Source organism: Sapajus apella, unplaced genomic scaffold (genome assembly GCF_009761245.1).
Source record: "Sapajus apella isolate SASKATOON/1434 unplaced genomic scaffold, GSC_monkey_1.0 scaffold3, whole genome shotgun sequence".
Taxonomy (NCBI): Eukaryota; Metazoa; Chordata; class Mammalia; order Primates; family Cebidae; genus Sapajus; species Sapajus apella.
In genome coordinates this window covers 43,221,268-43,248,127 of record NW_022436943.1, presented here as the reverse complement: position 1 = coordinate 43,248,127, position 26,860 = coordinate 43,221,268, and the positions used below count along the sequence as shown (strand labels likewise).

Below are 26,860 nucleotides of genomic sequence, written 5' to 3'. Positions count from 1 at the left end.
AACCAAAAAAATGCAGACAAAATTAGGGCCAGAAATAATGTTTTCCAGGTATTTTTTAAAAACTTGATAATAGGTTCATTTTCTGTTTGGTGACTCTTGCCTTTCTCACTGTTAAATCCATTTGTCGTATATTTTAACAACTTAATAATGATTTTGATTTACTTTTAATGATAATAAGTGAGTAGTTGAATTCTTATGTTGTCAGATATATGAGAAAGCAGTGATTTTCTTTGATAATCATCTGTAGAGGATATAATTTCATTGTTTCTATAAACTTTTTGTGATTCCTGTATGCTAAGATCTTAGCAGGTCCATAAAATTGTAGAATATGTTTAATCATAATTTCATTTTTTTCAGGCGTGATTTTTATATACCCTAAAAATATCAATTGCAAAATATAGGGTAAAGCAAGATACACTTTGGTAAAGCATGCTTATAGGCATAAATGGTAGCACTGCATTTGGCTTCTTGTTCAGTTAGGGTAGATTGAAAAATGCTGTTTAAAATTCATGATGTTTCTGTCTGATAAGTTTAAAATATTAGAATTATATCTGCCTAAATTAATAAAGACAAACTATTCAAAATATAAGTCTTTTGCATACATATTTTCCTAAACTTAATACTGTCATTTGGAAATTAATTTGTAGAAAATAATTATAAGTACATGTAAGAATTTTTTGGCTGGGTGCAGTGTCTCACGCCTGTAATCTCAACAACCCCGAGCCGAGGCAGGAGTTCAAGACCAGCCTGGCCAACATGGTGAAACCCATCTCTACTAAAATTACCAAAATTACTCAGGTGTGGTGGTGCCCACCTGTAGCCCCAGCTACTCAGGAGGCTGAGGTGGGAGAATCGCTGGAGCTCAGGAGGCAGAGGTTGCAGTGAGCTGTGATCACACCACTGCGCTTTAGCCTGGGCAACAGAACGCAACTCCATCTCCAAAAAATTAAACGAGAAATGAATTCTATTCTTGAGACGTAGTCTCTCTGTCACCCAGGCTGGAGTGCAATAATGCCATCTCAGGTCACTGCAGCCTCCCTGCCCTGGGTTCAAGCAGTTCCCCCACCTCAGCCTCCCAAGTAGCTGGGATTACAGGCACCCACCATCATGCCTGGCGAAATTTTTTTGTATTTTTGTAGAGACGGGGTTTCAGCATGTTGGCCAGGCTGGTCTTGAACTCCCAACTTCAGGTGATCCACCCTTGATGGCCTCCCAAAGTGCCGGGATTATAGGCATGAGCCATGGGGCCTGGCCAAAAAAAGAATTTTTTTGCAGGGTGAGTTTGTATAGTTTCTTGGAAATGGTGATAAAATACTACATTGTTTTAAATTTCTGAGAATTAAAGTTGTTGAAAAACCAATCCAGTTGTAGTATTGATAACTTTTAAGAAGCTGTTTTATTTTAAAGTGTGTTTGCATTGGTAATAGAAACTACTTTGTTTTCTAATTATTTGCAGATTGCAAATTCAATGGTGAGCACATGGACAGGACCACCAGCCATGAAGTCACTCTTTACTAGGATGTTTTGTTGTAAAAGTTGTCCAAATATTGTGAAAACAAACAACTTTATGAGCTTTCAAAGTTATTTTCTGCAGAAGGTACAGTTTACTTTCTAATTTTCTCATGGTTTTTATACATTTCAGTTTAAGTTGGAGACTGTTCAAATAATAGGTGTGTTTACTTTCTTTGCCTCTGTTCTTTTTTTGCTTTTAAAATTTTTTCCAAAGTTTGATTAAGTGATTATAGATTTTGTGATCTGTGTGCAAGTAACTCACTGGCCACATTAATATTAAAGTGGCCAGAAATGTTTAATTTGCCTTTTTGGTTGGTTACATGAGGGATGGAGAAGTGAGTAAGCGCTTCTGTCATCTGTTCCAGAATGTGGACAGCACATCTGAGGCAGAGACGACACGGTATAGAGCTCTAGTTTTAGTCCCAGTCCACCACTCACCAGCAGTTTTCACATGCACAAGTTTCTTAACCTTCTTCACCTCAGTTTATTCCATTGTAAATTATCTTTTTTAGAACGAAGATCAAGTATGTAGTGTTTTATACTAAACTTATCATATGGTAAGTTTTCTACAATTAGAATTTTTAGAAAGTGGTGGTGTGCTGTGGTATGGTTAGAGTCATTGTTTTAGGAAAGGGTATGGGAATGACAGGATGATCAGCATTTGGGCAATTTGAATATCATTCATACTGTCTTTTGAGTAATTTTATAATAGGGTGGAGATCAGATTATCTAGATTAAACTAGAAAGGAGGAGTGAAGTTGAATTAGAGAGAACGCTCTAGTAGCAGTTCTACTAGAAGTAGAGAGGAGCCATCCTCCTTTCTGACCATTTTAGGGGGTATAGTTATTTTGAGTAAGAAGACGGGTTAGTCCATATTTCCCCATGTGCTAGGGACTAAGATGTCTATTTATCTGTAGTTCTGCCTAGAATTTAATTTTCTTTGTTTTACGGATAGAGTTAACCAGTGTGTTTAAGTCATGTTTCTATTTCCTTAATAATGTTGCCTGTGAAAATTTGGAAAGGGAAAAGTTAGGCTGGATTTCAGATGATTTATCATTTTTTCTTTAGAGAGAGCTAATGAAGCCTATTCTTTCATGATCTTACTCAAAGATACAAGAAAGGATACTATGTTGAAGATGAAGCAAGGTTGAGAAAAGGACTTTTTGGGTTTGTTTTATACAGATGAAGAAGAAACTTGAGGCATGTGTGACACAGGGAAAATACCCAGTGGAGAGGGAGAGATGGAATAGTCAAGGGGAGAAAGTAAATAGAGAAGGTTGAGCAAGTTCTGGAAGTGTTAGAGGGTGGGGCAGCATAAGGAAGAACATTTTAGAAAAGATAAGAACATTCCTTTTTTTGAGGCAGGTGGAATGTAGATTGAAAACAAGTGAAAGATGTCGAGGGGAATGTTAGGCAAGTTGAAATTTATTTATGATAGAGGGAAAAGAGGAAGGATTGCACAGCAGTATTGGGGTGCCTTTTGAGAGTAGAAGTCAGGATGTATTTGCAGTAAATCTAGTCAGCAGGACAGAATCTGGATGATCCACGTTTTGGGAAAGGTAGTAATGGTGTGATCAAAGAAGTCTGTGGCATCTTGTAATTTTATTTTTAAGAACTGCTCTGTACTACCATTTCACGAATTTATGATACAGAAGCAAGTCAATTTCTGTGTCTGCCTGATGTATCTGTCTCATGATGCCACTGGGCTTTCATGTATCTTAGGTCAGTGTTTCAAAGTGGAGTTATGAACCATTAGTGGAAGAGATCATGAGACCAGTATAGTGTTTTTTTGTTTGTTTTGTTTTGTTTTTTGAGACGAAGTTTTGCTCTTGTTTCCCAGTCTGGAGTGTGGTGGCACAATCTCAGCGCACTGCAACCTCTGCCTCCCAGTTTCAAGTGATTCTCCTGCCTCAGCCTTCTGAGTAGCTGGGATTACAGGCGTGAGCCACAGCGCCTGACCAAAATCAGTGTAGTTTTTGTTTTTGTTTTTAAATAAAAGGGAACAGAATGGGTAGTATTGAGGATATGGTGTTTGGGGTTTACTTTTAAATTTGTATACATTGCATCTAAAGTGTGTATGTGTGTTAGGTTGTGTTATAAGATGTATTTTTTCCTGTTACTGTCAAAAAAAATCGGAAAGTCAGTGCTTTTATACCAGTTTACCTTTCTGATAATAATTCTAGTGGACAGGAGAGAGAGATTGGTGCCTAAATGAAACTTGAGTCTCAAAGGGCAGAAAAGGCATAGGACGGGTATTTCTATGGAAAAGAGCCTTTCCCTCAGTTGTTCCTACAGCACTAACACTGACTGTTGTTGCTCCTGTTACCTCTGCTTTTTCAAGCAAGAAAAAGAGCCATCTTTCCTTCTCACCATTTTAGAGGGTATGGTTATTTTGAGTAAAAAGAGGGGTTAATCCCTATCTCCCCATGTGCTCAGGACTAAGATGTCTTTTCATCTGTAGTTCTGCCTAGAATTGAATTCACTTTGTTTTACTAATAGAGTTAACCAGTGTGTGTAAGTCATGTTTCTACTGTCTTAAAAATGTTGCCTATGAAAATTTGGAAAGGGGGAAAAGTTAGGCTGGATTTTAGATAATTCACATTTTTTTCCCTTAGGCTGAGGATTGGGTGTTCCATAAGGATTAGGTGTTGGGAGACTCAGTTTGTTCTAAGACTGAAGATTGACTCCGTCTACTTAACATCGTTTTAATCCTGAAAATGGTTTTGAGGAAATGAGGCTCCTACTCAGTAGGCAACTAGCTAAAGACACCTAGCACAGAAGGTAGTAGAGCTTAGGAGTTGAATAATGTTAAAGTATTATACTTTAATATGCTAAAGTCTATACCTTTTCCACTGTATCACACAGAAGTAATTCTAAAATCTATGTCTTTCCCACTGTATCGCATAGAAGTGAAATTACATAATTTACATTACATATATTTCCTCCAGCAAATGAGGGCCAAGGCCCATAGCCTACAGAGTGGTGTGCGGTCATGCAGCTCTTCCCTTGGTTTCCTGTCCAGGCCTTCTCCTGTGTTAGAATGCTTTGTGATACGTTGTCAGTGGAAGGGGTTGGGGTCTGGGGGTGTTAGGCTCCATCTAGATGCCTATTTCAGCCCAAAAGTAACCCTTTTCTATATATAGTTTGAATTGTAGTAACAAAAAGTTAGGTTATGTGCTTTTAAAAGTTCTTTTTTTTTTTCTTTTGTAGACTATGCCGGTTGCGATGGCTTTATTAAGAGATGTTCATAATCTTTGTCCTAAAGAAGTCTTAACGTTTATTTTAGACTTAATCAAGTACAATGACAACAGGAAAAATAAGGTGAGGTACTTTTATTTTTTTATCGTCTACAACAGTTTTCTTAGAAAGGCAAGATAATTTTCTTCATAAATATTATAAAACTACCCAGGGATATTTTGTTTCTAAATAAGCATTTAGTCTATAAAAATTATTGTTGAGTTGATGGTACTTGAAATTTCTAAAGATAGAGGCATATAAACATGATTTATTAGAATAACCAGTGGATAAAAACAAGGATTAATTTTTAAATGTTCTTCAAACCTCTTGTAGTGTGGAGAGTGTAGTGCATCAAATTTGGGGGCATCAGCTAAAACTTGGTAAAATCTGACAGCACAACTTTATTTATATTGATTTATTTTTTGTTCGCCTAGTGATACCTAGAAAAGATTTCTCTGTTGGGATTAACTTATTTATTGATTCATTTTACCTTTTTCTTTTTTCTTTTCTTTACCATTGTGTCTGTATTCATTTATTTAGCAAATAGCAATTGGGTGTCATGCCTCAAAAATTATTTCATCCTACTTGTTATTAGTCCAACAGTCAGCAAATGTTTTTAAGAATATATGCTATCCTAGACAGTGTCGCATGTTAACTGGAATGAAAAGATGGTTGGTGTCTTAATGAACTTTATCTTTTCATTAAACAGCTGCTCTATATTAGTCTGATTTTGCACCATTGAGGACACAACCTAATAGGGAAATCAAACAAGTAAACAGTTAACAGTCACGTGTGATAATTGCTACAGTGGAAGTATTTATGATTGCCTAGGGGAATGCAAAATATAGTCATCTCTCCATATTAATGGGGGGGATTGGTTCCAGGACCCCTTCTTGGATACCAGAATCTACAAATGTTGAAGTCCCTTATGTAAATGGTATAATATTTGCATATAACCTATTCACATTCTCTCATATACTTTTAATCATTTCTAGATTACTTATAATACCTAATACAATGTAAACGCCATACATACCATTGTTAATACTGTATTGTTTATCGAATAATGACAAGGAAAAAAGTCCGTACATGTTTAGTACAGACACAACCTTCCTTTTTCTTCCCCCAAATATTTTTGATCTGAGGTTGGTGGAATTCACAGGTGCAGAATCCATGGATATGGAACCCATATATACAGAGAGGGTCAGCTATAATGTCTACTTTGAAGGACGCAGCAGGAGATTGAGGGAAGCTTTATATAGAAGTAGTGACCCTCAAACTGAGTCACAAAGATGAATAGGATTTTTCCAGAATATAAATAAGACCAGTCTAGGAATATCGTTCTAGACAGAAGGAACAGCACATACAAAGACACAAGTAAGTGTTAGGATAAGTCATATTGATGAAACTTTTAACAAAACATTACAACAGTAAAAAAAAAAAAAAAAAAAAAAGTCACAGGCATGTTTATTAAAACATGACTTTTTAATGATAATCAAAACAGTACTGTCTCTTTAGTTTAAGTAACATTCAAATAATTTGAGCTTAAAGACGCCTTTAAAAATTAACATTTAAAAAAATACATTAATTCGTTTTTTTTCTTGCCATCTTTTAATACCCTTGACTTCATCTCTGATAGGCTCTGGTCATTGGTCTCTCCCAGAATAAGGCATATTAGAGATATAGGAGTCCAAGGTTATCTTTTAGTTGCCTTTGTCATGATAGTTCAACCATTTTTTTTTCTTGGCTCACTTCAACCTTCACCTCTCAGGTTCAAGCGACTCTCCAGCCTCAGCCTCCCAAGTAGCTGAGATTACAGGCATGCGCCACCACGCCGGGCTAATTTTGTATTTTTAGTAGAAACGGGCTTTCACCATGTTAGCCAGGCTGGTCTTGAACTCCTGAACTCGTGATCTGTCTACCTTGGCCTCCCAGAGTGCTGGGATTATAGGCATGAGCCTCTGCGCCCGGCCAGTCCAACCTTTTTTAATGAGTAGCAAGCTCATTTATGCATACCAATTTTAGGAAGCATGTGTTTTCTATTCTTTTATTATTATTTTGCCCAAATGGCTCAGATTTTCATGTAATTTAACACCAAATTAGAATAATAAAACAACTGGTAACTAAAACTAGTAACACTAAATTAAAATAAGTTATCTAGTGTTTTATTTCACTCAATACATAGGTGGCTAAGTAGTTTCCAGGGAAATTTTATCTGACGGATGGTATAACTGGCTATCTTTCTCATTGTTTCCCTTAAAAGTTCATAATTTTAGGACCACATTAAAGTTTTTTCAGCAAGCAACCTTTGGTTTTTTTCTTTTTCTTTTTTTATTTTTTTGAGATGGAATCTTGCTCTGTCACCCAGGCTGGAGTGTGCTAATGCGATCTCAGCCCACTGCAACCTTCACCTCCCAGGTTCAAGCAATTCTTTTGCCTGTGCCTCCCAAGTAGCTGGGACTACAGGCCCACGCCACCACACCCGGCTAATTTTTGTATTTTTAGTAGAGATGAGGTTTCACCATATTGGCCAGGCTGGTCTCGAACTCCTGACCTGTGATCTGCCCGCTTCAGACTCCCAAAGGGTTAGGATAACAGGTGTGACCTGCTGCACCCAGCCAATACTAGGTTTTGATGATACTGAGATAAATAACTTATGATCTTTCCAGTTACTTAATCTATAGTGAAAGAAATATACAAAAGAACAATATTTTTAATGAGATAAGTATTATGACATTAGGTTAATTAACCTGCTCAGGAAGTGCTTGGAAGGATTAACCCAAATTAAGGATGAGGAAGCCAGAAAAGGCTTCCTGAGAAAGGCTGAATCTAGAAAGAGCTGTAAATTGATGAGGTGAAAGGATATCAAAGAGGGGGGATTACTTGAAGTCAGGAGTACGAGACCAGCCTGGCAAACATGGTGAAACCTTCTACTAAAAATACAAAAATTAGCCAGGCATGGTGACGCATGCCTATAATTCCAGCTACTTGGGAGGATGAGGCAGAAGAATTGCTTGAACCCAGGAGGAGGAGGTTGCAGTGAGCTGAGGTTGCACCATGGCACTCCATCCTGGGCGACAGGGCGAGAACCTGTCTCACAGAAAGGAAAAAAATGGCTACTTCTGCTTGCTTTTATTTTTCATTTGCGTACTATATCTTTTTCCATCCCTTTACTTTGAGTCTGTAGGTATCTTTTGTCATTAAGGGTGTCTCTTCTAGGCAGGAGATGGTAGTGTCTTGTTTTTTATGCAACATACCACTCATATATTTGTTTTTTAGAGATGGAGTCTTGCTCTGTCATCTAGGCTGGAGTGCAGTGGCGCAATCTCGGCTCATTGCAGTCTCCGCCTCCCAGGTTCAAGCAATTCTCCTGCCTCAGCCTCTTGAGTAGCTAAGACTACAGGTACACACTGCCATGACTGGCTAATTTTTTGTATTTTAGTAGAGACAGGGTTTCAGTGTGTTGCCCAGTCTGGTCTCGAACTCCTGAGCTCAGACAGTTTACCTGCCTCGGGCTCCCAAAGTGGTAGGATTACTGGCATCAGCCACCATGCCCAGCTCGTCTATATCTTTTAAGGGGAGCATTTAAAACATTTCTGTTCAAGGTTAATATTGAAATGTGAGGTTTTCTTCCTGTCATAGTGTTGTAGGTAGTTACCCTGGAGACTTAATTGTATAATTATAGGATCTGTGGGCTTTCTGCTTGCATGTGCTTTTATGCTGGTGAGTGTCATCCTTTCATTTCTGTGTTTTGAACTCCTTTGAGCCCTTATTATAGGTCTGGTCTAGTGGCGATGGATTCCCTTTGATTTGCTTATCAAAAATAAGGAGTTTTTCAATAGGTAGAGGAAGGAGAAAGGTGCCCTGGGAATAAGAACACAGCATTAACAAAAGTACAAGATGCATGAGAATGCAGTGTGTTAAAGGAAGAGAAAAGTTACTAATGTACCTTCATGGTAAAGGGGTACAAAGCTGGAGGCAGTGGACTTGACCAAGCCAAGAGTCTGTAAATGGCCTGCTTGATGGTGTATGGGAATCCTCAGGCAGTAACAGCTGAGTTGTGGCAGAACATGCAGTTGGTGGGAACCCCAGGATTGATCACGGGCCTGTCAGCGCGGGCTCTCAGAAGGGCTCCAGCTGGCAGCTGAAACAGTTGGGTGGGAGCAGGGCAGCCATGCTGCTGTTCTTTTGCTGAGGAAGGAGTTTGTCTGGGAAAGACTTTATATCATTTTTTCATCATTTATGAAGCTTAGCTTGGCAGGATATAGAATTCTTGGCTGGCATTTTTTTTTTTTTTAATTTTAAAAGGCAAAAAATAGACCCCCAATCTCTTCCAGCTTGTATGGTTTCTGCTGAGAAGTCTGATGGGCTTTTCTTTATAGGTGGTTTGACACTTCTCTCTAGCTGCCTTTAAGATTTGTCCTTTTATGTTGACCTTGGGTAGTCTGGCCACTTACATGCTTTTGTGAGGTTTGTGTTGTATAGTTATCTCCCAGTTATCTGGATTATTTTGTATCTGGATATCTGTCTCTGTAGCGAGATGGGGGAAATTTTCCTGAATTATTTCTTCAAATATGCTTTCCAAACTTCTTGCTTTTTTTTTCTGCCTTAGGACTGCCTATAAGTTATAGGTTTGGTCACTTTATGTATTCCATATTTCCTGATGACTTTGTCCATTTAAAAAACTTTTTTTTTCTGACTGGGTTAATTCAAAAGACCAGTCTTCAAGCTCTGAAATTCTTTCTTCTGCTTGGTCTAGTATGTTGTTAAAACTTTGTGTTTTGAAATTCTTTAAGTGAATTTTACATTTCCGAAAGTTCTATTTGTTGCTTTTTAAAAAATACGGCTATCTGGTCTTTCATGTCCTGAATTGTTTTTTTAGTTTATTTGTGTTGGTTTTCAACTTTCTCTTGTGTCTCACTGGGCTTCCTTACAATCCATATTTTGAGTTCTTTATGTTAGGATCCAGTGATACGAGAGCTAGTGTGTCACAACATTCTGTTTCTTCGTGGTGCTGGAGTTGTGCTCATTCCTTCTCATCTTATATACTTTCGTTTGGATGGGATTCCCCCTCCCCTCCCACCTTGAGGGTGTGACTATAAAGTATATTGGGAAGGGTCTTTTTTTGTTGTGCTTTTATAGCCCTGTGTACTTCTGTTATCAGGGTTTGTATTGGGTTGTGCAGTTCAGCCTACAGGCCAGTAGGTGGTGCCTGTAGGTAAGAGCCTGATCTTTGTTTACTGTGTGGTACTCTTGTTTTGTTTCAGCCCTGAGGGCGGTGGCTGGTGGAGCTCCTAGTGAAATGCACTGAAGTCTCTGTGCAGGGGGTTGCACTGGGACCAAGTCTTAGGCAGAAGCGTGATCTCTTTCCCTGTCACACTCCTGTACTGGGGCTCCTGACCCTCTGTGCAGATGCACACTGTTGTCTGTCTCCAGGCCACGGGGTAACTGAGAGCCGCAGAAGACACTTCTCTCCCAGTTCTCCACTGGAGTGGTTTCACGCTGGAACTCCTCACTCAGCCCAATACACCCAGCTTTGTGGCTTGCCTGTTCTCCATTGTGATCATGCTGCTGCTTCAAGCAGAGAGGGGAAGGGGCTCCATCTTTTGGCACATGCAGGTGGGTGTCAGCTGTGGTGCTGTCAGCTGGCTGGGTCAGCCTGAGCTCAGACCCGATGGACCTGATAGACATTTACAGATCATTCTACCCAACAACTGCAGAATATATATTCCTCATCTGCACGTGGAACATTCCCCCAAATTGACCATATGCTTGGCCAGAAAGCAAATCTTAGTACATTAAAAAAAAATCAAAATCATATCAAGTATCTTCTCAGTCCACAGTGGAATAAAATTAAAAATCAATACCAAGAGGAAAAATAAGGAGTTTTTCAGTAGGTTTAGGAAGGAGAAAGGTGCCCTGGGGTTAAGAACACAACATTAATGAAAGTACAAGACACATGAAAACGCAGCGTGTTAAAGGAAGAGAAAAGTTACTGCTGCACCTTCATGGTAAAGGGGTACAAAGCTGGAGGTAGTGGACTGGACGAGGCAAACCTCCAAGCCAAGAGTCTGTAAATGGCCTGCTTGATGGTGTATGGGAATCCTCAGGCAGCAACAGCTGAGTTGGTGGCAGAGCACGCAGGTGATGGGAACTCCGGGGTTGATCAGGGGCCTGTCAGCGCGGGCTCTCAGAAGGGCTCCAGCTGGCAGCTGAAACAGTTGGGTGGGAGCAGGGTGCCTTGCTGCTTGCTGTTCTTTTGCTGAGGAAGGCAGATGCCCTCAGCTGGAGCTTATGAAGGCTGGCAGCTGTGGGATGTGTGGCCCGCTTGCTTGCCCTTCCCTCTTAAAGGAATGGTGGTGTATTTTGCTGTCAGGGACATGCAAACGTGCTCAGCCTCCCCCTCTCTCCCTGGCCTCGAGGTGGCTGGGTGGCATCTGTGGTGACCTGTGATAGTGACAACTGCTCCTGCAGGAGCCAAAGGGCAGGTCTCTGGCTTCTTGGGGTTGGGCTCTCACAACACAGGGCCACAGCCAAAATATACATGCAGGAGCAAGGCAGCTGCGCTGTGGACCCAGTGCTGGAGAAGGGGGAACCTGTTTAGCAAACAGCAGCTGAGGCAGACCGTTGTTCTTCCTTCTGCAGTCTGCCTCCTCCTCTGTATTGTGGCTGCCGTATCTATCTTTGGGTTGTGTGAAAATGCTGGGCCTGCCTGCTCCTTCCCTGGTGGGGCAGTAGCAGCTGGCACCTGACTGCTCAGGGACCAAAGCCTGTGGGATTCCACGTAGACTCCAGCAGTGGCTCTACACAGTCTCCAGGCAGCTCTGTGTATTAGACTGGAGGCCTGAGGGGCCAAGAGGGCTCGGCTCCCTGCGGCTAGGATTGTAAAAGTTCACAGTGGAAATGTGGAGCCCCAGGGGTCTCTCACTCACTCACCCCTTCCCCACATTAGGGAGCTTCTTCCAGCTCCACACTTGACCTGGTTCAGCTGGCTGCCCGGCTTTGCTCTCCTCTGCTTTCCATGACTCCATTGCTTCTCTGATGAATTCCAGCCTGCCCTCTTAGATGATATAATTGAATTGTTCATTTTTACTTGCTACTTTGATTACTCTCTATGAGAGAGGCGTCCACTAGCTGCTTCTAATCAGCCAGCTTGAACCGCAACCTCAGTGTTACTGTTTTGTATCACTATTTCTGTGTTTTTATTTCATTTTAGATACTTTTCCTCCACAAAGTTATATTACAAGAATCCTTGAGATTGGAAGCTAGTCCTGCTTATCCCCCTGTTGGCAGTGGCTCTGAGTTCTGTCTCATATACATTAAATTTGTGGAGGCTTACTGAATCAGAAGATATATTCAGGTGTGTGCACATATGGGTATGTGTGTAAATCAGAAAGCATGTGTGACACTTTTTAAAAATGATTCTGAGAGCCCTTCTCTACCCTATTTGTAAACTTTTCCAGAAGAGGTTACTATATACCTGCATATATCATATATCTTCCATCAATAACTTTTTGTTGTTTTTTTGAGACAGTCTTGCTCTGTTGCCCAGGCTGGGTGCGATGTCGGCCCACTGCAGCCTTTGCCCCGTGGGTTCAAGCGATTCTCCTGCCCCAGCCTTCCAAGTAGGTGGGATTACAGGTACCCACCACCACACTTAGCTAATTTTTTATGTTTAGTGGAGACAGGGTTTCGCTATGTTGGCCAGGCTAGTCTCGGACTCCTGAACTCAAGTGATCCACCCAGCTCAGCCTCCCAAAGTGCTGGGATTACAGGTGGGAGCCACCATAAGTCTTCACTGGTAAGCAAAACTTCCATAGACTATCCAGCCTTCTTCATGCTATAGCTTTATGATGTAAAATATTTATACCCTTTCATGTATAACAGATTTTCTCACTTCCAACATTTTGGGTTGGGTAATTCTTTGTTGTGGGGCTATCTGATGCACAGCAGCATGTTCAGCAGGATCCCTGGCCTCTCCCCATTAAATGCTCCCAGCACCCCTTACCTCAGTTATTATGATATGCAGAAATCTCTCTAGACATTGCCAGAAGTCTGAGGGGCAGAACTGGGTTGAGAACCACTGATGTGTGGGGATAATATTAAGAAACATAGAAATAGTTTATTACAACAGATTCCTAAATCAATAAGTAGGTTAGCTGAGATAAAGTTATAAAAAAAAGAATTTATTTGTGAAGTTAAATTGAATTTAATATCATAGTTGTAGTGTATATGACCAAGTGTGAGACTTGATTCTTTCTTCAGCAGCTCTGATGATACCCGCATCATCTTTTCTGTCTCCGTGTCCTAGTTCAGGCCTTTATTCCTTCCTGGACTCCTGAAAAAGCTGTGTCACCTTGAGCAAATTACTTAATCTCAGGGTCTTAGTTTCTTCATCTATTAAGAAAAAGGGTGTTAGTAATAGTACCTCTATCTCAAAGGGTTTTTGTGGAGATTGCGCTAGATAATATGTAAAAAGCACTTAGAGGATTGCCTGTGGTTATGTAGCCTATCATTAGCAGTTGCAACATTATCATCATTCCTAGCAATACCTTTCCTCTTAAAATAATTTTATAGTTAAACCAGAGTAATCTTTGTAATGGAGCTCACCTGAGTTTCCTTCCTCCTTAAAAAAATTCCCTCCTTAAAAACCTTCAAAGACTGTCCAGTGCTTATAAGTAAATGTTTGCACAGCATTCAATCACATTTTGGTCTCAGCCCACCCTCCAGCTTTGTACCCCTTTCTGTTTTGCTTGCAAATAAAATAGTTCTTGTCTTGAAGAAGTCATCTTATCTCTGTGTCTCCAGAACACTTAACAAGTACTAGATGCCTATATTCATTTAATTGTGCCTATGTGTCACAATCATTCTCTCAATCATTATCTGGCTACTATTTAGAAAGTATTTAATTTGTCTCCTTTAGTCAGAAAGCCCACAGAACTTACCACACTGTATAACAGCAAAAACACAACAGTGGAGATAAATTAGATTTAAATTTCCCCTCGGTAACCAGATATTTTATTTCCTTTGAGAACTGTTATACCTGACCTACTGCTTTCTGGATTTAAAAGACATATTGTTTAAATAACGTATTAATTAAAAACATTTTGGTAAGATTTTTTCCTTCCCAGTCTGCTGGTTTATTTTGGTCTTAATTTTAATGTTCCTTTTTTTTCCCCTAAACATGAATTTCTTTTACTTGAAGAAATTGGAATTTAGGATGGCGGCAGATCACATTATATTCAAGTAGAAGAGGAATATGTTTTATACATTATGTCAGTTCTCTTGTGAAGTGTTTATATAATTTAATTCGTCTATACTACTTTCTACTTTGTATAGTGGTTTTACTTAAATTCTTTGAAATGTGCCTGTTCCTGTGGTTGAAGGTGTTTGTCATCCTTTGTTTAGCAAATAAAAGTAAGACACAGAAATTGAGAGTCTAAAATTACACAGGAAATGTAATCTGGGAACTGTGCTGTAAGGCGCTGCTACCCATTTGTGTGGTGATGTGTTTAGTATTACCATGTTACTTTACAGCATGCTGTTATGCTTGCTACCATTTATGATTTTGTGTGGCACACACTGGTAGATCATTATATTTTATACTTCATTATTGTTGTGGGACAACATACGACTCATTATGTTTTCATTTTGAGAAGAAGGCTTATCAGTTTTTATAGTTAGATGCTGTAAATTAAGTAGTTTTATATGACTTAGTACCTCAGAATACTAAGGATTGCGTAAATGCAAATAATCACTGTAACAAGTAACACTGATAATAACTAAGCTTTTGTGCATTCCATGCCTTATGCCGAAACATAGATGATCTAATATCCTCACCAGACCACTGAATAAATGCTATTATTTATTATTATTTGAGATGGAGTCTTGCACTGTCACCCAGCCTGCAGTAGTGGTGCGATCTTGGCTTACTGCAGCCTCTGTCTCCTGGGTTTAAGCAATTCTCGTGCCTCAGCCTCCTAAGTAGCTGGGACTACAGGCGCCCACCACCACACCTGGCTAATTTTTGTATTTTTAGTAGAGATGGGGTTTCACCATGTTGGGCAGGCTGGTCTCAAACCCCCAACCTCAAGTGATCCACCCATCTTGGCCTCCCAAAGTGTTGGGATTATAGGCATGAGCCACCATGCCCAGCCTTAAATACTATTATTATCCCTGTTTTCGTGTGAGAAGATTGAGGCTTATAAAATTTAAGGGATGTCACCCAAAGTCACATGATCGTTCTCTGTGGCTCCAGTAAACAGAAGCTATAGAAATTAAAATTTTAATAATTACAGTAGTCTGAAAGCAAAACTTTATAGTGAGTACTTTTGGGGGTATTTTTTCTTTGGTGGTGTTTGTTTATATGTGCCTTTTTTTTTTTCCTGCCCTGTATTTGAACATAAAAATGTTCAGGGACTCTGCATTATGTGTGTTAATGTGAGCTTCTGTCTCCACAATAGCAGTCAAAAGGGGGCAGATATTCTTCTTCCAGTCCTTTGGCAGTTTGTATTAGCACAAAGTATTCTCAACAGAATTCATTTGCTTGCTCCATGTTCAATTTCCCAGGCCAGAGCATCGTTTGCTGAGTATTAATCAAGCCACATCGAGGTCACCTTTCAATAAATTGTTTCTATGAGAATTGACTGGGATATAGATTAGGATTTTTTTTTTCTTATGGCTTCTTTCTCTTTGCTTCTCTGGCTTGAACTCTTACACTAGCCCTCTAATTTCCTTATACTTCCCCTCCTATTTTCTGTCTTTTTTTTGCTGAAAACTTTGGGACTGTTTTTTTTCTATTTTATATTCCAGTTTAATTTTGATCCTTATTTCCTGCATGTTTCTTTCTTTTTAAAATAATGTTATGCTAAAAAATAATAATGTTATGCTATTGGAAGGCATACCTTAATTGGTTATTTCTCAGACAATATTAATGACAGTTTAAAATTTTTTTTGTTCCCTACTGGTTTTCTTGTTCTTGCATTCTCTGTTTCTTCCACGTTGGTTTTTGTTTTTGTGGGGTTTTTTTTTTTTTTTTTCTTTGTTCTGATCTCTATTTTTTATTTTGTTGCTTCCTTCAAATATCTGGTGATCATTGCTTATATGTTAATATGTTAAAGTATAGCATCAAATTGCAAACTGTGTTACAGCAAGATTTGTGGACTGTGGTCTCCTTTTAGAAGTATATGGCTAGGTTACTATAAGAGTACCTGACAAGTAATAAGTATTTATTCAGTAAACTAATGTATCGTTGATAATAATGAATCTCTTTTACTGTTTTCCAAAGTGACTGTATGCAGAGTGGAGTTGAATGTTTACCAGAGGACTTGCTTATGTTTTGGGATAAATTATATTTTATCTAATTATACATATGTTTTATTTTGTCAATTTTGATCAGAATTAATTTTGTTATCCTCACTTAATTATTCTTTGGCCTAGTTTTCAGATAACTATTATCGTGCAGAAATGATTGATGCCCTGGCCAACTCTGTTACGCCTGCAGTCAGTGTGAATAATGAAGTTAGGACTTTGGATAACTTAAATCCTGATGTGCGACTCATTCTTGAAGAAATCACCAGATTTTTGAATATGGAGAAACTCCTTCCAAGCTATAGACATACCATCACTGTCAGGTAATGATTAAATTCTTTACTTTAAAGTTATTTGTTCTTATAACTATAAAAATGTCCTAAATTTTTTCTCTCTCTAACTACATAATTTTTTAATTACTTGAGATTATATTGTATATGTAGTTTTTGTATTCTGTTTATATTATAAATACTTTCTCATGTCATAAATTCTTCATAAGCATTGCTTTGATGTCTGCATATTCTTTTATTGGATATTGTATAAACATTCTCTATCTCTATTGTTAGCCTTTTCTTAAGAGGACTTTTCACTTTTTTTTTTTTGAGACAGAGTCTCTGTCACCAGGCTGGAGTGCAGTGGCGCGATCTTGGCATGCTGCAACCTCCGCCTCCCAGGTTCAAACAATTCTCCAGCCTCAGCCTCCCAAGTAGCTGGGATTATAGGCGTGTGCCACCATGCATGACTAATTTTTTGTATTTTAGTAGAGTTGGGGTTTTCACCTCATTGGCCAGCTGTTCTCAACCTCCTGACCTCATGACCCAACTGCCTCAGCCTCCCAAAATGCTGGGATTACAAGTGTAAGCCACCACGCCTGGCCTGACTTTTCACTTTTACCAGCTTTATATGGCTATCAAGAAGTTCTCCCTGTTTAAGAGTTTGCTAAAAGTTGATTCAAACATGAACAGTTTTAACTTTCTAAATAGTGAATAAACTATGTTACTAAAACATTTGGAGAAAATATTTATATTTTATGCTAAATGTTTTTTTTAAAAAAACTATTCTTGTTACAAGTATAACACTTAAAACTTTTGAGTTTTGGAATTTGTTTTCTTTCTTTTTTTTTTGAGACAGAGTTTCACTCTTGTTTCCCAGGCTGGAGTGCAGTGGTATGATCTCAGCTCACTGTACCCTCCGCCTCCTGGGTTCAAGCGATTTTCCTGCCTCAGCCTCCCAAGTAGCTCGGATTATAGGCATGTGTCACCACGCATTGCTAATTTTTGTATTTTTAGTAGAGATGAGGTTTTACCATGTTAGTCTGGCCGGTCTCGAACTCCTTACCTCAGGTGATTCACCCACCTTGGCCTCCCAAAGTGCTGGGATTACAGGTGTGAGCCATGATGCCCGGCCAGAATTTGTTTTCTTTTAACAGAATTTAGATGTTATTTTTATCATCATTGCAAAATATTATAGTTATATGTCACTTAACAGGGATATGTTCTGAGAAATGAGTTGTTAGGCAATTTTATTGTTTATGCAAATACTTTAGAGTGTATTTATACAAACCAGATGGTGTAGCCTCCTATACATCCAGGCTTTATGGTATAGCATATTGCTCTATTGCTCTTAGGCTATAAAGCTGTACAGTGTGTTACTATACTGAATACTGTAGGTAATTGATAACACAATGGTAAGTACTTGGATATTTAAACACATTCAAACATGTGAAAGGTATGGTAAAAATATAGCATAAAAGATAATAAATGGTAGCCCTGTATAGGATACTTACCATAACGTAAATGGAGCTTACAGGCCTGGAAGGTGCTGTGGGTTTATCAGTGAATGTGTAGTGAATGAATGTGAAGGTGTAGGACATTATTACCATCCACTACAGCAGATATAATAAATACTGTGGACTTAGACTACACTAAATATATTAAAAATATTTTTTCTTCAGCGATAAATTAATCTTAGTTTACTAGATGACCACCATTATATATGCAGTTCATCATTGACTGAGATGTCTTTTATGTGGCACGAGACTCTTACAGAATTAAAGGTGGATTAAAATCACCTCAGTTTTTAAATTTATTACCGTAAAGGGATCTCTAATGCCTAGGAAACAAATTTAATTCATAATACTTCAGTGAAAGTAGTTAACATACGTATTTATTTTTTTCCCTAGTTGTTTGAGAGCAATACGGGTACTTCAGAAGAATGGACACGTGCCAAGTGATCCAGCTCTTTTTAAATCTTATGCTGAATATGGCCACTTTGTGGACATTAGGATAGCAGCTTTGGAAGCAGTTGTTGATTATACTAAAGGTAATACTTTAGAAGTACATGCTCATATCATTTTATAAAGAAATATTTACTTTTTAAAGCCTGTCTTAATTATTGGGGCTTTCATTATATGTACAATACAGATATTTTCATTTTGAATTCTTGACTCACTGATTTAGAAATCATCTTTGATAAATGTAGAATTCACATAAGAGTTAATAAATGAGGGAAAGGAATAAAATTATAGGTATCTTTGGCCTTTCCAGGAAGTCAGTGTTCATCCTGTAGCTTTAATTGGATGTTATTTTAGGAAATAGAAGATTTTTGGAAAATGTCTAAGAAGGATTCAAGAAAATATCTCACACCTGTGTAAAAATTTGTGTCTGTGAAAGTAGAGGACTAGACATGAACATAAACTTCAGTAAGGGAATTAGGCATGAATTTGGAAAAACATAAAGCCAAAGTATTGCTAAGAGAAGAATACACATATATTTTTTTAATTTAGAGGAGAAAGATAGAAGAGATGGAAATGTGAAAAAGTCATGAAGAATAGAGCAGGTAGAGGTCAAGTAGAGGACAAGTAATCCAAGAAATAACAGAATACCCTGGGAGGGTGTAGATGCAGCAGACCTACAGTCATTTCTGATGAAATTTTAATTTTTAAGGCTAAAGGAAAATGTGTGTTTCTAGTACTATCAGAACCAGATTATTGTACAAGGTAAAATAATACTGTGGCCTCTGAATTCTTTAGAATATGAGGCATGAAAAGACAGTGAACATATGGCTATGTAATTTTTAGGGAAAATTATGACCCAAGTTTTTCTACCTTGCCAAAGTTCTTGCTCATGTAGCCTTAGAGAATTAGAGCAGCATCTCTTATGTAACATTCTTAAAAACATAACTCCCAAAAATAATTTTCAGCTGAACTGGATGTGAGTCAAAATAAAAACTCAAAATTGGTGGAAATGTGAAATGAAAGAACTGGTGCTGAATAACTATGCCTGACAAATACGTAAGCTTACATATTTGTTAAACTTGCTGTAAAATTTAATGCATATCTCAAAAATAATTTTTAAAAAATAATATGCAAGAAGGAACATGTAAATACAATCTAAGTCTAAAATTCCAGATTCTAGCACTAAAATATGAGAGGAGAAAAGAACTTAAAGTATGCTAAACTTTTTTCTGACTGCAGAAGGAGAGGAAGGGGTGAGAGAAGTTCTTCAGTAGATAACTGGTTCAGTTTCAAGTTGGGGAAACTCTACTCACGTCTTCATAATTTTTGGTAAATTTCTGTAGAAAAATTTGTTTACAGTCAGAAAATAAAGAAAGTGTATGTTCTTTTTTTTTTTTTTTTTGAGACGGAGTCTCACTGTCACCCAGGAGGTTAAGCTGGAATGTAGTGGTGTGATCTTGGCTCACTGCAACCTCCCCAACCTGGGTTCAAGTGATTCACCTGCCTCAGCCTCCCGAGTACCCAGGTGCACCACACACGGTTATTTTTTATATTTTTAGTGGAGATGAGGTTTCACCATGTTGGCCAGGATGGTCTCAATCTCTTGACCTCATGGTCAGCCCGTCTTGGCCTTCCAAAGTGCTGGGATTACAGGTGTGAGCCACTGTGCCCAGCCTATAATGTGTATATTCTTAGATGATGACCTGACTTCGGAAAGGACTGTCAGTTGTGCTTCCTTTTTATTGAAGGTTAAAATATTCTTTCCTGTTAGAAATAATTATGAAAACAGTGATTTCGTTATTAAGTGAATTTTTTGGCATGAAAAAGAAATGTAATCCTCTACCCATCTCCATTTCTGTTTTGGCAAGTTTTAAAATCCACCAAATATGCCACTGTTGCCGGTCTTCTTTCCCCAGATGTTTGAGTGGTGTTTAATGTCTCATAAATATAAGTTAGATATTAGACTACCTGAAATGAAATGTCTCATAAATATAAGTTATAAATTAGACTACCTGAAATGATATAGAATACTAGTAGGATTTCCAAAAGGATGCTAAACTTTAATAGATAACATTTAATTGGGAAACATGAATCCATACTTCATTTTTGTTCATGTCTAAATATAAACTACGACTTCAGACTTCATGTTTTGTTAAATTGTAAATTTAAATATTGATGCTCAAGTTAGAAAACGGAAGTGAAAAGTATTGTGAGTAAAATTCTAAAGACAAAGTTTTTCAAATTATGAAAGCAAAACTTGTTTGAAAAGGTGAATGAAAATAGCTAGTCATTTTATGTCAACTATATTCATAGCACTGTTTTTATAACTGCCTTTTATATTATGCTTGAAAAGTTAAGAACTTTCTTTAGTCTTAAATGGAAGAAACCACTTGGGCAAAATATATGATATAGACGAGATAGCATTGTGTGTCAAATCTCTCTGTCATTTAAGCATCTAGAAAAACAATTGTATTTGAATAGATTTTGTCCAGTTAATCATCTCTAATTTACGGTTCTTAATTACAATTTGCTTTATGTTATGTTTGTCATTGGTTTGAGCTTCAGTAAAAAATATGTTCTTGATGGAACTTTATGTCTTGATGCTAGTATATAGCTTGATACTTAAAAAAGTTACAAAGTGGCCCATTGCATAAAAATACAAGAGTTTGCCTGTAACCTTCAACTCTCATTGAAAATTAAGCTGGCCGGGCGTGGTGGCTCACACCTGTAATCCCAGCACTTTGGGAGGCCAAGGCGGGCAGATCACAAGGTCAAGAGATCGATTCCATCCTGGCCAACAGGGTGAAACCCTGTCTCTACTAAAATACAAAAATTAGCTGGATGTGGTGGTGTGCACCTGTAGTCCCAGCTACTTCGGGAGGCTGAGGCAGGAGAATTGCTTGAACCCAGGAGGCGGAGGTTGCAGTGAGCCAAGATAGCGCCACTGCACTCCAGCCTGGCGCCTGGTGACAAAGAGAGACTGTCTCAAAAAAAAAAAAAAAGAAAAGAAAAAGAAAATTCAGCTAAGGCAGAGTCCTGAATATTAAATGTAAACTCCCTGCTTGTCACTCGTTATTCATTAATTTGTTATAATTAACAACAAATACATTTTATTTTTAGTGGACAGAAGTTACGAAGAACTGCAATGGCTACTTAGTATGATTCAGAATGACCCTGTACCCTATGTAAGGTTAGTTTATGTGCTATGATGCTATAATATTTTGTAAGTCCTATAGTGAATTGGATAATTTGAGATTACACATTAAATACTTATTTAAAAATTTTGAAAATATGGGAATATCTTTTGCATTTATTCATGTCCTTTTTAAATTTGATTTTCAAATTTACCTTTGGAAATACATTTTCAAAATACATTGTTTATTAAGTATATTCCCTGTAATTGTATATATTATTTCTATTGTAAGTTAAAGAAACCTATGTAACAGTTTATAATAAACATGAAGGATTCTTTATATACCAAATTATAAAACCTCTGTATTGATTAGTTTCACCATTTTAAAAGTAATTATGAGCAGTGTTTTGGGATATATCCATTTATTCCTTTCTATCACATATAAAGTGTCCATTTTTATTAGACTTGAAATTTTTTAAACAGGTAATATAACATTAATATTTTATGGGCTGGGTACTTTGGCTCATGCCTGTAATTGCAGCACTTTGGAGACCCAGGTGGGAGGATCAGTTGGGGCCAGGAGTTTGAGACCAGCATGGGCAACAAAGCAAGACCTTGTCTCTACAAAAAGTAAAAAAAATAAAATAAAATTAGCTCGTCACTGTAGTGCATGCCTGGAGTCCCAGCTTGAGAGGCTGAGGTGGGAGAATTACTTGAACCCAGAGTTCAAGGCTACAGTGATCTATGATCATGCCACTGCACACTGCACTTCAGCCTGGGCAACAGAGCAAGACTCCATCTTTAAAAAATTTTTTTTTCAGCACTTTGAGAGCCTGAAGCAGGTAGATCACTTGAGGCCAGTAGAGCAGCCTGGCCAACATGGTGAAACCCCATCTCTACTAAAAGTACAAAAATTAACTAAGTGTGGTGGCGGGTGCCTGTAATCTCAGCTACCCAGGAGGCTGAGGCAGGAGAATCACTTGAACCCAGGAAGCAGAGATTGCAGTGAGGTGAGATCACGTCACTGTGCTCCAGCCTGGGCCACAGAGCAAGACTCCGGAGTTTCACCATGTTGGCCAGGCTGGTCTAGAACTCCTGACCTCAAGTTATCCACCCACTTGGGCCTTTCAAAGTGTTTGGATTACAGGCCTGAGCCACTGTACTCGGCCAAAAAAAAAAAAATTATTAGCAGGCCTTACTTGGCATTTAGAGTAATTTGAGTGACTTGGAAAGCAGTCAGACAGAAACTTCACTTTTCTTCATCGAGAAAATTTAGAAGTATAACAACTTAAAATGCTCTAAAGAACAAACTTACTCACATTTTAAAATATATTATTTACCTATATATTATTGGCTCTTACAAATAGAGTATGAGGCTTGAAGGATAGGAATTGTGTTTATATATAAAAATTAAAATATGGATATGAAATATCCATAAAGATTTATATCCCTGTTTATATTACCTATCTGTAAATTGCACTCTATAATTACATTTCACTTGTATTCTCATAACCCTCTGTAGTCTTATTTCACACAGTCTTAAATTTCAAAGCACAAGAGGATGTTAACAGAATCTACATCTTTTAGTTTTATAGGCATTAAATTGCCACCTAAAGGGGTTAAATTATTTACACTACAATCTAGCAGTTTCACTTTTCCCATCTCCTTCTCAATTACAAATCCAATTTGATGTCTTACCACCATCAATTAAATGTAAAAATTTTCCCAATTCACCTTCTTTAAAGTTTTGCTAACTTCCACAAGAATTGCAACTCAATTTCTTTCTTCCTCACTTATATCCAAGCATTGCAGTTACTCTTAGTAATTTCTCAGATTTGGTCCTAGAGCTGGTTTTTATGCTTTCATTAAATGCTAGACTATTGCAGTAAGTTTCTTACTTCTTTCTTTTCTCTAGTATTTTAATGGTGTCTTCCACTCATAGCAGTGGATGTTTTCTTTTCAAATTTTGTTTTCATTTCATTGCCCTATTTTTCAGAAAGCTTTATAATATGTTTAAGTAGCCTCTCATATGAGACGAAAACTCCCAATAGTGGAATTTAAATGTTACCATCTATTAGGATACTTTTCTCAACTTCAGATTGTTTTAAGGAAAACTTTTTACAACCTTTATCTTTAAAATGCTTCTGCACATTTCCATACTTTACAAATATACTATCATAATGACATATATGTTCATTTTATTATCTAAAATATAGACTTTTTGATCTATATGTAGATTCTTTTTGCCCCATGTTTTTAGAAGGCCTCATCACAAAGTAAGGTGATTTTAGAAACACCAAATCCACCAGATTTTGTTTTTTTAAATTACTCTCTTATCCAAACCACCAGAGTGTTTCAGTGAAAAAACAATTAATAAATATTTAGGATATAGCATCATGTCTTTTGAAATTGAATAAACACGAAGCTAGATTTAAGAGAGAAAGTGATAAAATAGGAAGAAAGAACTACAGATAATTTTTCGATGTTTTATCGTGTCTCCTACTCATAGCATCTGTCAGTAAATGGTCAGCAAAAATTTAATGTCTTTTAATCTTTCAGGCATAAAATTCTAAATATGTTGACTAAGAACCCACCATTTACTAAGAACATGGAGTCTCCGTTATGCAATGAAGCCCTGGTTGATCAACTTTGGAAACTTATGAATTCTGGTGAGAGAGCAGTGATTTAAATTTTATTATTATTATTAGAATCTTTTCATTTTACAACAGGTTTTCAATTCAATAGCATTTAAGAGCTAAAGTTAAAAGTTGAGTTTTTTATTTCTTTTAAGTAGACTATCACACCTTCACAGTGATGGCTGTACCTTTATTACGGATGTACTCACTCACTTTACTCCATAGGGTGGTTGAGGAAACAAAAATATTTATTTATATGACAGTGTCAAATGGTTAAGGTGCTATAAACATGAGCCTGCAAAGTATTATTACTATTTCGGAAAGTTACAAAGAGGTGAAAAATAAGTCTTCTCACCCCTTTCCCTGGCCATCTAATGGACTTTTCCAGAGGCAACCAATCTCTTGTGTTCCTTTCCAGAGGAGTCAGTGCATATAGAATAACATACAGACTGTATTTTTCAAAGTACTTATTGTTCTGTACTGTGGAGATCATGATATCTCATCACAGTTTTATTTTATTTATTTATTTATTTATTTTTGAGAGTCTCTGTCGCCCAGCCTGGAGTGCGTTGGTACAATTTTGGCTCATTGCAACCTCTACTTCCCAGGTTCAAGCGATTCTTCTGCCTCACATTCCCGAGTAGCTGCGATTACAGGTGTGCACCACCATGCCTGGCTAATTTTTGTATTTTTAGTAGAGACAGGGTTTCACCATGTTGGCCAGGCCGATCTCAAAATTCTGACCTCAGGTGATCACCCGTCTTGGCCTCCCAAAGTGCTGGGATTATAGGCATGAGCCTCTGTGGCCGGACACATCACAGTTTTAATTTACATTACTTGAGTGAGGTCAAGAGGTAAGAAAACAGTACTTAGGAGTGCTAGTTCTGGAACCATTTTGCTAAGGGTTGAATCTTAGCTCAGTTATTTACGTATTGTGTGATTTGTCTAAGCTGTAATAATACCTACTTTAAATAGAATTGAATAAGTTAGTATTTGTAAAACACAGTGTCTAGCTCATATTAAATACTCCAAAATGCTATACTAGGATAATGATAGTTATCATTATGCTCCTCTTGTATTTGAGCTATCTGTACTTCTTTTTCCAAGTTATTCGTATTGTTCGCTATTTTGTTTAATTGAATTATTGATTGTTTCCTGTTGATTTAAAAATGTGTACATTTAAAGAAAATTTGCCATATGTCTGTGATTGGTTGAAATTGTAATAATGGTTTCTGTTTAAAGATTCAGTCAAAAGCTAGGCTGAAATGTGTTTTGCTTAAAGATAGCAAGAGTTGTTGGAGACAGTGGGAGAGCAGTAGTGCAATGGCACAATCTCGGCTCACTGCAACCTCTGTTCTGGCAATGCTCTTGCCTCAGCCTCCCGAGTAGCTAGGATTACAGGTACCCACTCCACGTCCAGCTAATTTTTGTATTTTTAGTAGAGATGGGTTTTCTCCATGTTGGCCAGGCTGGTCTCGAACTCCTGACCTCTGGTGATGTGCCGCCTTGGACTCCCAAAATGTTGGGATTACAGGCGTGAGCTACCAGGGCCAGCCTATTCATATATTTAAAAGGTTTGAGTATGTCACTTTATTTGCTCTCTATGAATTGGAAAATAACTTGTCCTGCTTATCTCATTAGTAGCTACTTCACTGACTCACAAACACCAAATTCTAATTCTTTTATTATTTAGTTCACTAATATTGAGATGTTAACTGGTTGTATAACTTCTGTTTTTCAGTTTCATGATAGTGCAATACCACCAGTAAAGGCACCATAGTAGATATTTATGTGAAATATAATAAAATTGAAAATAGGATGGCCCTTGTCCTCAAGGTCTTTAGAAAACAGCACATAAAACCAGTTTATGCTAAAATATTGCTAATCTTTTTTCTAATGTTTTCTTTAATCTCTGAAAGAATGATTGCTGCTTTTTACATAATGTTTTATATTTGCTACCTTTGGCTACCTTAAAAGATATTATTTCTGCCATTTAGAACCAGGGAATTAACACATAAGTTCAGGAACTTGTAAAGGATCATTTAACAGTTCATATGTGGCACTAACTCTACTGTATTGAATATATTCTTAACTGGAATACATGATTCCTGGGCCATGATAGGTGACAAATTTGAGGAAAGCACAGTGAAATATGAGGAATTCCTTTATTATTTTCTAAAGAAGATGTTTTAGACAAAATAAACATGTGTTCAAAATTAATGAGACAGTTTTTATAAAACATTTGAAGTCCATTGGAAGTTTTGATTATACAAATTGAAGCTGTGACTGATGTTTAGTATTTAATTTTCATAGTGTGCAGTATAGTACGGGTTTGCTTTGGTTTAAAATTCTTTGCCAATATCTAAATCAGTGAGATCAGTGAAGCTATAGTCATAAAAAATTCATTACTCACTTTTTCAGATTTATAAATAAATGGGAACAGCCTGAACAATGGAGTGGCATGAATAATTGGGAGGGTTAAAAAAAGTGTTTTTGTAGAACATTGTACAATAGACAGGGAAGATGGACTAGAGAGGATTGTCATTTCCCTTCCATACCTGAACCTTTGGGATAAATGAATGAATCTGGTCTGAGAAATCCTTTTTTTGTTTAATTAAAAAAAAATTTAATGGTAAAAGTAATATAATCATGTTACAGAGTTTATCTGAAAAAACTACAAAGAAAGGAAATATTACATAATTCTATTACATCCTCACTATTGCGATTTGGGTATATTTGGCCTATAGGGAAAAAAATTGTGTTTTGTGTTACATAGTTGAAGTAAAAGTTTAAAAT

The 26,860-nt window shown here is 37.5% G+C and overlaps 1 protein-coding gene across 4 annotated transcripts in view; it reads left to right on the top strand.

Moving 5' to 3' along the window:
- Positions 1-26,860, top strand: part of TAF2 (TATA-box binding protein associated factor 2) — a 104,946-nt gene that overhangs the window by 49,810 nt on the left and 28,276 nt on the right. For all 4 annotated transcript variants that reach the window (XM_032252611.1, XM_032252620.1, XM_032252627.1 and 1 more), the window contains 6 exons: positions 1,457-1,597; positions 4,723-4,833; positions 16,189-16,382; positions 18,242-18,381; positions 21,416-21,485; positions 23,988-24,097. In XM_032252611.1, the coding sequence (XP_032108502.1) occupies positions 1,457-1,597; positions 4,723-4,833; positions 16,189-16,382; positions 18,242-18,381; positions 21,416-21,485; positions 23,988-24,097 (766 nt within the window). The remainder of the gene's footprint in view (positions 1-1,456; positions 1,598-4,722; positions 4,834-16,188; positions 16,383-18,241; positions 18,382-21,415; positions 21,486-23,987; positions 24,098-26,860) is intronic.